This window comes from Protobothrops mucrosquamatus, unplaced genomic scaffold (assembly GCF_001527695.2).
Source record: "Protobothrops mucrosquamatus isolate PMUCROS unplaced genomic scaffold, P.Mucros_1.0 scaffold198, whole genome shotgun sequence".
NCBI lineage: Eukaryota > Metazoa > Chordata > Lepidosauria > Squamata > Viperidae > Protobothrops > Protobothrops mucrosquamatus.
In genome coordinates, this window is record NW_015386554.1 from 329,649 (window position 1) to 341,444 (window position 11,796).

The 11,796-nt window shown below is 39.0% G+C and overlaps 1 protein-coding gene across 1 annotated transcript; it reads left to right on the forward strand.

The window, feature by feature from the left end:
* The first annotated feature begins 4,317 nt into the window (after positions 1-4,317).
* LOC107285622 (cystatin-F) lies at positions 4,318-10,452 on the forward strand. Its single transcript, XM_015813831.1, has 4 exons — positions 4,318-4,406; positions 6,339-6,511; positions 8,509-8,628; positions 10,344-10,452. The coding sequence occupies exons 1-4, from the start codon at positions 4,334-4,336 to the stop codon at positions 10,419-10,421; spliced, it is 444 nt and encodes a 147-aa protein (XP_015669317.1). The 5' UTR covers positions 4,318-4,333; the 3' UTR covers positions 10,422-10,452.
* Positions 10,453-11,796: the final 1,344 nt, after the last annotated feature.

The following is an 11,796-nucleotide window of genomic DNA, read 5'->3' on the forward strand; positions in this document are numbered from 1 at the left end:
CAAAACCATGTCAAATGAATAGCTCAGCTGGTGCATGCCAGTTTCAAACATCCAGATACGTCCCTGAGGAAGTGGAGAAGGTAAAGGAGAAGTAAAACTCCAGATACTAAAAAAAATAAACGGTAGAGGGCTAAAAGAGAACTAAAACATGGAAGGTCCTGGTTCTACCCCACTGACCCACCCAGTCCCCAACAAATGCTGGGTTAGTTAGGGAGGTATGATCAGGTATGATCAGCAGGGCAACGGGGAGGGAGATGTTTAAAACAATGATAGAATTGGCTGGAAGGGATCTTGGAGATCTTCTAGTGACTAGTCCAAACCCCTGCCCAGTGCAGGAGTCCTTTTCATTGAAAATGGAGAAACATATTATGCACACTTACAATATGTACCTGTATGTCTCAGCCCAGATTTGCAAGATTGGAAAAAAATAGTTATCATTACTGGAAACTAAGTTTTCTATTATGCATAATTAAATAATACTTTGAAGACTAACACTAGGCTTTGGAGGATGATGTTTACTGTGTTTGGATGCCATATCCATATTTATTTTCCAGGCTAAAATCTTATTTTTCCATTCAGCGTAGATTTGATTCACACAACTGAGGAGTTTCCAGTTATTTTTCTCCATATTCCACTTCAACATTTTGCCTTATGCTAGGGTAATAATTGACTACAATAACATCTTTCTGTATGTGTAGGATTTCAGTATGGTTTCACATAAGTTCCTATAGTCTGGTTTCACATAAGGTATGGTTTCACATAAGTTCCTATAGCCTGAAAAACTTGATTTCTGGCACTAATCATTAAGCATTACATTGTTCAGTCAAATAAAGGACTCTTCTTACAGTTGCCAACTTTGTATTTAATTTCCTTATCAGAAAATCAGGAGTGGCACTCAAATATAGTTAAATATTTGAATTAAATATGGCCTATTTAGTTACACCTCTGTTTAACAATGAATTCTGTGAACAAATTGAAAGGGTTGCCATGGCAGCCCATAGAGTCCAGTTATAGCCAATTTCTATATCCAAAATTGAGCAACGTCCACCAGACATCGCACTTTTGAAACCATCTGGTTTTGCCATGTGGATGATACCTTTATGTTTTGGAGTTATAGTGAGGAAGAACTCAAGAAAAGTCTAGAGCACCTTAATAACACCCAGCCAAATATTCCATTTGCCCTGGAAGAGGATAAAAAAATGCCAACCTGCTTTTTTAGACATTGCAATCATTAAAAGGAAAAAAAAAAAGCTGAGACAGAGTATATTGTAAACCAACACATACAAATCACTATTGAAATAAAAGGTCTTACACTCATCCTTGCCAGAAAAGAAGTATCATTAAAATTTTCACCAATCATATTCAATCTATTTGTGAGGCTAAAAGTTGATCTGATGAGTAAAATATCATGACAGGATTTTAAAGGATAATGGGAACTCTGAGGAAATAAGTTTAAAGATACACAAACATTAGTAATTATGACAAATCATGCACAATGCCAAATAGTCCTTGACTTATGACCACAATTGAGCCCAAAATTAATGTTGCTAAGTGAGACATTTGTTAAGTGAATTTTGCCCCATTTAACAAACTATCTTGCCACAGTTGCCAAGCGAATCATTGCAGTTTTTAAATTAGTAACATAGTAGTTAAGTGACTCTGGCTTAACCCCTTGACTTTGCTTGCCAGAATGTGCGAAAGGTGGCCCCTGGGATACTGAAACTGTCATAAATATGTCAGTTGCCAAGCATCTGAATGTTGATCACATAATATAGGGATGCTGTAATAGTCATAAGTGCGAAAAACGGTCATAAGTCACTTTTTCAGTTCTGTTGTAACTTTGAATGGTCACTAAGTGAACTGTTGTAAACATCTCAATAACTTTAACATGAAGGAAAAGACTTGGAAAATTGATAAAATCTGGTTTATATCACACCATAATAAAACAGCATTTAATTAATCAATGTCATATAGAATCTTCAGTAGTCTCACCTAAAAAACAGCAAACAGCTTCAAAGACCAATCAAAAATTGGTTCCTTTGGAACGTCTTTGAATCAGACCAATTACAAATTCGCCTGGATGAAGAACCAATCAGCAACTGGCTGTCCATAATTCCAATTACTTAGTCCAATTGGACGATAGTTCTTAATAAGCATTAAAGTTCAGTCCTGTTCAGATGTCTGCCAAGAAATGCACTACAGAGTAGACCTTTCTTTCCCCTCTGAAGATTTCAGCCACTGTTACTGGCAAAATATTACAAATACCAAACAATATCACCATGCAGGTGGTAATGCTAAAAGTATGGGGATATGTAAGGGGTTATTATTCAACAACAACAACAATTGAAGGGCTATGTCCCCACGATAGGCTTATTTTACAGGGAATTCATGCTGCCTAATGTTTCTCATTACAACTTTATCAGAGTCAACTGATACCATTAGTTCCTGTAATTTAGCAGAGGCAAAAGTGTGGTAACCTGTTAAAATTAACAAATGTACTATGGCATACATTCCTCTTCCCCAATTTAGTTCCTTCTAGGACAGCGTGCCTCAGCGTGCCTGGCTGAGGAATTCTGGGAATTGAAGTCCACAAGTCATAAAAGGACCAAGTTTGAAGAACCCTGCTCTAGGATCTATCATCATCTAAACTAGGCTGACTTACATTCTGGTAGTTGTGAGCTAAGCATTTCTGGCACCCAGTTAGGGAAGGCTGGTATTAGTTTTCATGCACTAGATAAGTGCATCCAGTGGTCATCCTTGCATGGTTCAGGAGAGGAGATGATGATGGAGTTAGATGATGATGATGAATGCCAAAATACAATAAAATTAAAACCTTAAATATATGTAAAATGAACAGAGGGACCAATTTGAAATCTATTTAAAAGTAACTGAATTGTTAGCTAAATACTTATATTATCATTTTCCCCTTGTATCTTTATAAAGTCTGCAAAATATTTCACTTGCCCAGTAAAGCAGACTGTACTGTAGAAGTTTATGCCATAACAAATTTGCTGACTGTTCAAAGGGTACAGGTAGCCCTCGACATATGACCACAATTGAGCCCAAAAATTCTGTTGTTAAGTGAGACATTTGTTAAGTGAGTTTTGCCCCATTTTACGATCTTTCCTGCCACAGTTGTTAAGTGAATCATCACACTTGATAAGTTAGTAACACGGTTGTTAAGTGAATCTGGCTTCCCTATTGATTTTGCTTGTCAAAAGGTTGCAAAAGGTGATCACATGACCTTGGAACACAGCAACGGTCATAAATATGAGTCAGTTGCCAAGTATCCGAATTTTGATCACATGATCATGGAGATGCTACAAAGGTCGTACGTGTGAAAAAAGGTCATGAGACACTTTTTTCAGTGCTACTGTAACTTTGAACAGTCACAAAATGAACTGTTGTAAGTTGAGGACTAGCTGTGTAGCAGGGGTGTCAAACTGCCGGCCTACAGGCTGGATGCGTCATGGCGAAACCACGCCCACCCCATTGCTGGCAATGGAAAAAAAGTTGCGATACGTCGCAACGTGACGTGACGTTGTGAGTTTGACACCCCTGTGAGTTTGACACCTCCTCCTCCTCCTCCTTTACTTCAAGAGACTACATTGACCATTCCTTTGCTAATGAGTATTTCCAAAACCAGCCTCAAATATATAAAATCTCTTAAGCTCACTCACTTCCTTGGGAAGATGTCAGCTGGCTGGCAGAAATCTAGAAACATTAAGGCCAGTGGGATAATTTTCTAGTAGTCTGTGAATAGGTGAATTCATTGTCCTTCATCTCAACCTATCACATAGGATTGTATTTCTGGGGGGAAATGAATGTCATTTTCAGCTCCTGTAGGAAAGGCAGGGTATCATTCAAACCAACAAACCAAGTTTTGCAACTGTCTATTACAAATGTCTACCAGTTCCTTTTATGCTCTGAAAAAAACATATGGATTTTACAAAGGCAGTTCTGCAGAAGTTAGGAAATCTCACACAAATTGCCAATGCACTCCTAACAGCTTCCCTAAAAGTGTCCTTATTTTTTATACTTCTTAAGTGGGATACTTATCTGCCAGCTCATAATATCCAGCACAAATAGATCACCATCATTGGAGGCAAATTATTCAGCTGTGCATTTGTTTTACTCTTTTCTAAAACCTACCTAGTAAAATTGTTAATCAAAGTTATGAAAAAAAAAGCTAACAGAAGTTATATCTTTTTAAAAAAACAGGCTGTTCCTGACCAATGAGAATCTCTGAAGAGACAGTGAAAACCCCCATTTCCTGTCTTTGGTGAAGGTACAAATTGCCACTTTGCTTCAATTCTGTTTATGGTAAAGCAAGATGACAATGTTCTTTGGATGGAGATTGATTACTCTTGGCTTTCTTCTCTATGGTGTGCCCAACTCTTCAACTGGTAAGATCAGGATGTACCTTGAATATTCTGAATAGTTTGCATAACAAAGGGAATGTTGACCTTCCTAGTGCTATTTAATATGGGGTGGGTTGTTAGCTTATGATAGCAATCAGTTGAATAATTCCATTTTCAAAGCCAGGCCATTGCAAAATGTCCTTCAAACAGGTGGATTGTTTTTTTCCCCAACAAATTTATTTTAAAAGAGTGTGACAACTTGATGAGTACCTTTGCAACATAGGAGACTCCCAACTAGAAGGCTCTCATTGCTCATATTGCTGTGCTGTGGTTATTGTTATGTTATTATGATGATATCTAATTCTTCCTGCCAGCAAAGCGCAGCATTTTGTTTTTATTGCTCATTTTGTACAGTCACCGACAAAACCAATTAAATAAGCCATCAGACGAGAATGCACCAAAAAAGCAGAGGCATGAAGCTTAAAAATCATCTGGGGCTTGATAAATTGCTATCTTGCTCCTTCCATTGCAGTTTTTGTTTAATGTACAATTAAATGAAGCTACATTAGAAATAGAATGTAGCACTGATATTTAAACTGTTTTAATGTTAAGAAGGGATAGTTAATTTATGGGGATAAGTGACATTTTCCAGGGGAAGAGGAAACACAGTAAATCCTGATGCAAATCGATACTTGAGTGAGCTACCCGCTAAAAACTTTTACAGTGTTTTCAGCTGCAAGTATGTTTTACTGATAATAACGAGCAAAACAGGCAGATAAGTGGCTTGTTTATGGTCTAATACTGTGTTCACAGGCAAACTGAACCACAAAGTAACTACATTATAGTTCAGTGTGCTATTTTAACTTAGCAAAGGTGATTAGTTTATGGTTGAGAGTTGTTGAAAACCAGACAATGGCTTTCATTCTGTAAACCAGGGGTTACTATTGTGTTCTGCAAATACCACCACACGGTATAAGGCAGAAGTATAACTGAAAGACTGACCCATAATTTGTTACTAAATTTCTTCATATTTTCTTCCCATAGTTCTTCTACTATTAATTTTTGTCATTGACCAAACATTCCAAAGGTGGGAAGACATCTAGCCCAAATCCCAGCCTAGTGCAGGAAATCACTATAACCCCAATATATGCTATCCAGCCTGCAGAAAAGGAAAATCTATCAGTTTTCAAGACAGTCTAGAGAAGGGCTAGACCTTTTCAAAGCACAATGAGATTGGAGAATATTTTGTTTCTGGACTTCTCAAGAGCAGATAGGAGACTCCACACACATTAAATGCAAAAAACTATTAAATAGTTGCATTTGGACATGTTTCAGTTCTTGGCTTGCTATATGTTGCTTGGGATTTACAATGAGGGTGTGCCCTTGTAATTCATCCCTAAGATTTAGGATTTCTGGAAGTGTACAGATAGTCCTCAACTATTTTTCAAAGTTACAATGGCACTGAAAAAATGACTTATGACCGTTGTAGCATTCCCATAGTCATGCGATCAAAATTCAGATGCTTGACAAGCTGGATCATATTTATGACAACTGCAGTGTCCTGGAGTCTTGTGATCACCTTTTGTGACCTTATGACAAGCAAAGACAATGGGGAGGCCAGATTCACTTAACAACCGTATTCCTAACTTAACAACTGCAATGATTCACTTAACAACCGTAGCCAGAAAGGTCGTAAAATTGGGCAAAATTCACTTCAATGTTTCACTTAGCAACATAAATTTTAGATTTAATTACAGTTGTAAGTCGAGGACTACCTGTACTCTCTGAACTTTGAGAGGACACAATGGGTACTATATGTTTGTGTGTGTCTCTCTCTCTCTGTATGTTGTGTGTGCGTGCATGCTTTGAATTAAGAAAGATATTCTATCAAAAGAAATAAATCATCTGATAAAATATTTCTTCCCAGACTGAGAGTTTAAAATAATTGTCCATTTGTAAATTGTTATTCTTGCACAGATACCCTTGGGCAGTTGCCTAATTCGTTGATTCAACCTGGATCTCCTTTCCCTGTAAAGACAAATGACCCTGAAGTTCAAAGAGTTGCTAGGCTTGGGGTTTATAGATACAATAACAGTTCAAACGATATCTTTTTGTTTAAAGAATCTCACATAAATAAAGCCACAAGGCAAGTAAGTACTGCTTGATTCTTCGGGCAAATACATGCAGTTAATTTCTTTTGCTGGTGAAAAATGCAAATCATAACCTGCTTTTTTGCTTTTGTCATGGTGGGAAGGTTATTTTTTTCCATTGAGAAATGGTACAGGCCACTGATAAGGAGGTTACAGTTGTCTTCTCTGTGGAGGCTTTTATTATGCAAAAAAAAAAGCTTAACCAGTTTATTTCTTAACTTTCAATTTAGCCTGAACACTAAACATATTCTATATTCTATTCTATGCTATTTGCCTATGTGTTAGGAATCTAAGTCCTAATGCTATGCCTATATATCTATGCCTATGTATACAATGACTCTAAGTCCTAAAGAGTTCTATAAACCTATCCTAAAGTTGTTTTTCGAAAGACAACTGGACTTCCTTGTTTTTTTTTCCTTAAAAAAGTTTCACTTCTCAGTTCAAGTTTCTCGGATGAGAAGTGAAACATTTTCAAGGAAAAAACCAAGAAAGTCCAGTTGCCTTTTGAAAAAGGACCTTTGAGACAACCATGACCGGGAATATTGAGAATCTCCATAGACCCGTGGTGGCGAACCTATGGCACGCATGCCACAGGTGGCACCCAGAGCCCTCTCTGTGGGCACCTGTGCCGTAGCCCCAGTCCTAGGCTGCAGCTGGGTTTTATACAACCTTTTCACTTTAGGTCTCCGCTGCCATGTGCAAAAAAAAAAGGTTCAATCAATCAATCAATCAATTTCAACTTCTCGCGGGGAAAAAAAAGATCTCGCAAAGTTGGAATTGATTGATTGAACTTTTTAGTCCCACCCAGTCTGCCGTTACCACCGCAGCCACGCCCACCCAATGGGCCACACCCACCCAATGGGCCACACCCAGCCAATGGACCATGGCCACCCAGCACCCAACGATACATAAGTGGGTTTTGGGTTGTAGTTTGGGCACTCGGTCTCTAAAAGTTTCTCCATCACTGCCATAGACAGTCTTATAAACTGTTCTTTCCTCCTTTGTTGCCTGGGCTATACTGTAACAAATTCTATAGCTACCTTAATGTTGGCTTCTGTTGCTGCTAGTAGTTATTCTGAGTGCAACTGAAGCATTAGTTTTGCACAATCTTACACTCAGAAGGGAGGAATCATACAGCAGCTCTGCTTCCCTTTTCAGTTTTCAGTTTTCCCACTGTTGGTGTGCTGGAATCCACCCCAGCACCCTCTTTACCACCAACCGCCCTGCTCTTTCTCCTAGCAGCTGCTACACCCTCTCACCTGCACCCTCTTCCTTTTCTCCTCACCCATCCAGGTATCTCCTTCCAGCAGAGTCCCCCCCTCCCCACGCTCAGATGCTATTGGCCTCTTTCTTTTGTAATTGGAGCCCCATGTATGGTCCAGGGCTCTTCCTGAGGTCTTAAAAGTCTCCAGGGGAAGGACAGAACCACAAAGATAAGGAAGGGATGGTGTTCACTGGTGCAAAACTCTCCTTGCACATTTGGCAAGATGGAAGGTTTCCTTCAAACCACCCTTGCTTCAGCCATTGGTTGTGTTCTTGTTTCCGACTTTCTGAAAGCTAAAGAAAGAAACTAAGCTATTTTTTTTATGTCTTGGTCCGGCAGCTGCCACAACTATGTTGATGACCAGTTAAACCCAGAGTGATAGCGGTACTTTTTTTTTTTACTGCTGTTGCTTCGGGTTGATGTAAAACCAGAAACTTGTTCTGAAGTTCTCCAATTCCTGGCTAGAGTACTGTACTTTTTGTAGAAACCAGGAAATGTACCTAGCATGGACAAGACTCTGTTTTCTGCTATTGTAGCCTGTATCCTTTGAAATTATTATCTTTAAAAATAATTACACAAACTATTTGCAGTTCATTCTGTGAATTGTGTGTACTCAGCTGCCTCCAGTTTCATCAGCATTTCCCCCCCCCCCAACTTTTTGACCTCTCTTTGATCTCTGTTTTCTTTGCCTGTTCTCGGTGCTCTTTAATACTATGAAAACGGATTTCTTTAGATTGTGAAAGGAGTGAAATACAGACTGGATGTTGATATCCGCCGGACTGTATGCAGCAAAAGAATACCGCATCCCAACTTGGACAGATGTGATTTCCAGAAGAACAGGAGACTGAGAAAAGTATAATATGTTCAACTTCTTTCTGTGGTTCGAAGAAATCAGGGGCGGGAAGGAGTACTAGATCTGGACTATAAAAATCTGGACAACCATTAGATGGCAGCAAAGATAAGAGTTTTCTGTCTCTCCTTATTGCCTTCTACCAGTTGTCCAGAATTTCACACAGGGCAACTGGTAGCAACAACGGAAGAGCTACGGTACTTCTCCACAATAAATTCATTTTGCATGGGATTCACCCTAATAGTTTGAATACTCATGCCTTTCTTACTGTCGACAAATAATTCTAGTTCTTGCTATTGAGCAGAAACGACAGTGTTGCTCAATCTCTTGCCAAATTCCTAACTTGAATGGCTTCGGGGTCTCTTTTTCATGCTGTTAGAACAGTGTAAGCAAACACGAGAAATTTTTTGCTTCACTTTCTTATATCTGCATTGTCCAAGTTTCAGGGAGCCGTGTTGCTTCCAGGATAGGTTTGCTGAGCGACCTCAGCAATTGCCCCAAATTCTCCAAATGACACAAAGAATGATTTCATGGAACAGCTTTGAATTTCCCACAGTGAAAAGATGCTAGATGGAAAATTGGGAGGGGGGAGCAATCATTATAAATAATAAATAAAACAACAAACTTGGATGAGCAGGTGTTAGGTAAATCAAATCAGAGAAATGCATAATATAAGTCCTTGCTTAAAATGGTAACTGGGTCTGGCAACTCCATCACTAAGTGATGTGGTCATAAGCTGGAAAATCATGTGACTATGCCAATTTATGATAGCAGTTGCGGCACTTCCAATTGCTGTTCTTAAGCAAATACAGTGCAATTCTTATGCCAGGAAATCACGTGATCGTGTCTTGTGACTTCCTGCGGTTTTCCCATTGACTTTGCTTATAGGAAGCCAGCAGGGATGGCCACACGATCAGGGGATGCTGCAACTGTCTGAAATGTGGACTGGTTGCCAAGTACCCAGATTATGATCACATGCCTGTGTGGAGGCTGCGACAGATACAATTTTAAGGACTGGTCAGAAGCCTCCTAGTTCAGCATGGATGTAACTCCAAGTATTGCTGAACAAATGGCCAGTAAGCAAGGACTACCTGTTTGAAAAGAACATCATAGAAGGCTTTCTGCTGAGACCTCTTCAACTCTGGAACTACTTCTGATTGCAGTATCCTGTCACTGCAGTGGAAGGGATTAAATTGTGCTCAAATATACAAAAGGAAGATGAAGGCAAATTGTTTAGAAGGGATAGCCTTCTAAAACAGGGGTCTTCAAACTTGGCTCTGTTATGACTTGTGGACTTCAAATCCCAGAATTCTTCAGCCAGCGTGCCTGGCTGAGGAATTCTGGGATTTGAAATCCACAAGTCATAAAAAGGCCAAGTTTGAAGACCCTTGTTCTAAAATATATTAAAAGGATTATACATTACTAATATTTATTGGTCGTACAATATTTATTTATTATTAAATGTATATGCCACCTGACGCCTAATGATTCTTGGAATAAATTAGGTGGAAAAATTCTTTTGAAAGCTGTTATTTCATAAGCTGACATTGCAATAAGTCACTTATCACGTTGACTGCTAGGCTGACTGAAAAGAATACAACATTTTCTTGTCTAACTTTTAAACAGCTGATGATAGAATTGTAAAGATGTCAAGGCAATTTTCTGGCTTTTCTCTTTAGTCTGATTTAATGCCTTTGTTTGTTCTTTCTCCCCCTCAGATGTTCACATGCAATTTTGAGATCTGGCTTATACCTTGGCAGCAGAAAGTCCGCATCCCAGTCATGTTCTGCCACTAATTGGTCTCTAATAAACTTTATAGATATCGCATGTTTATTTTTTGTCAACTGATACACCGCAAATTGTCCATAAAGACACTAGATTGCCAATAGCTGTGGAGTCTTTTGCTTTCTTTGCTTATCTTCTAATGGAGAATGACAAAAGTGTACATGATCCCCATTTTCTCACCTGTCTTGCTGTGAAGAAAACTTCAGAAAACTTCCTTAGGCTTAAATGAAATGATAAGCCATTTGCACAATATGTCCTGGCTATCATGCTACATAAATAGAATATGGATGACTTGAAAAGGAGGCCCAAGGAAGGAAAATGACAAAACAGGGTCAATGCCATCAGCTCCACCTCTTTTGTAGAGACACTGTGATTTTGCATGCAGGTACTAAAGAGGAGCACATGTAACACAAAAGGAGGAGACTGTTTTGGTCATTTTGATGAAAGCATCAGATCCTACAGACATTTCTGAGACAACATGGAAACAGTAAATTAGTTGTGGTAGAACAGTTACAGACATTATATAGGGCTAATGCACACATAACAGGGATAATAAGGATCTAAAAATGAAATTGGGCCAAGCACAACACTGTAGGATTACTGAAATTACATGGAAGTGTGTGGGGGAAGTGGGGGAGTATCAAAGAGAAACAAGAACCTATGATATGGTGGTGATAAGGAACAGAAACTGCTGTTAATATGCCAACAGCCTCTTCCCTTTTCAAGAATCACTAGAACAGGGGTGTCAAACAGCCCACCCTTGGGCCGGATGCGTCACACGGAAGCCACACTCATCCCAGCTCCGGCAAGGGGAAAAAAGTCATGATACATTGTGACACGTCATGTGACGTGGTGAGTTTGAAACCCCTGCACTAGAGGATTGGATTCAAGTCATCCATCTCAAGCACAAACCATGCATCAACCTTCTTTCAAATTGTATCTTCCTGAGGTGACTACAACTCTCCATAATTCCTAGCCAGCATGGCTAAAGTTGGAGTTTCTGCAAATGGTAACGCTGTGTGTTTAGAGGGTCTAAGAATGAGGAAGACTGATGGGTCTGCTGCTAAGATTGATTATCACTGCCATTCTTTCATGCATTTAACTAACAACATAATTAGATTGCTATGTCAAGCCTATGCTTTCTATTATTCTTTGGAAAAAATGAGTGAATAAAATGTTATCTAAATTTGACAATAAAAAACTCCTCTGCCACGTCTTGTTTTTCAGCTCTGTAGTGCTCCCAATTTAATCAGTTGCAACCTACTCATCAGATCCTGTTCCCCATAGGTACATATGTTTTAGATTCTTCAGTCTTTAATGTATGCAACAATTTCCACAACAAAGAGTGCAGCCTTTACTAGTAATATGCTGACCGATTAAGAGGAT

What these genes read in the sequence shown, in the direction of transcription:
- LOC107285622 (XM_015813831.1), top strand. Translation starts at nt 4,334, where the DNA reads ATGACAATGTTCTTTGGATGGAGATTGATTACTCTTGGCTTTCTTCTC. An exon ending in TAAATAAAGCCACAAGGCAA is followed by an intron (nt 6,512 to 8,508) that starts GTAAGTACTGCT and finishes GGATTTCTTTAG; the next exon opens with ATTGTGAAAGGAGTGAAATA. An exon ending in AGAACAGGAGACTGAGAAAA is followed by an intron (nt 8,629 to 10,343) that starts GTATAATATGTT and finishes TCTCCCCCTCAG; the next exon opens with ATGTTCACATGCAATTTTGA.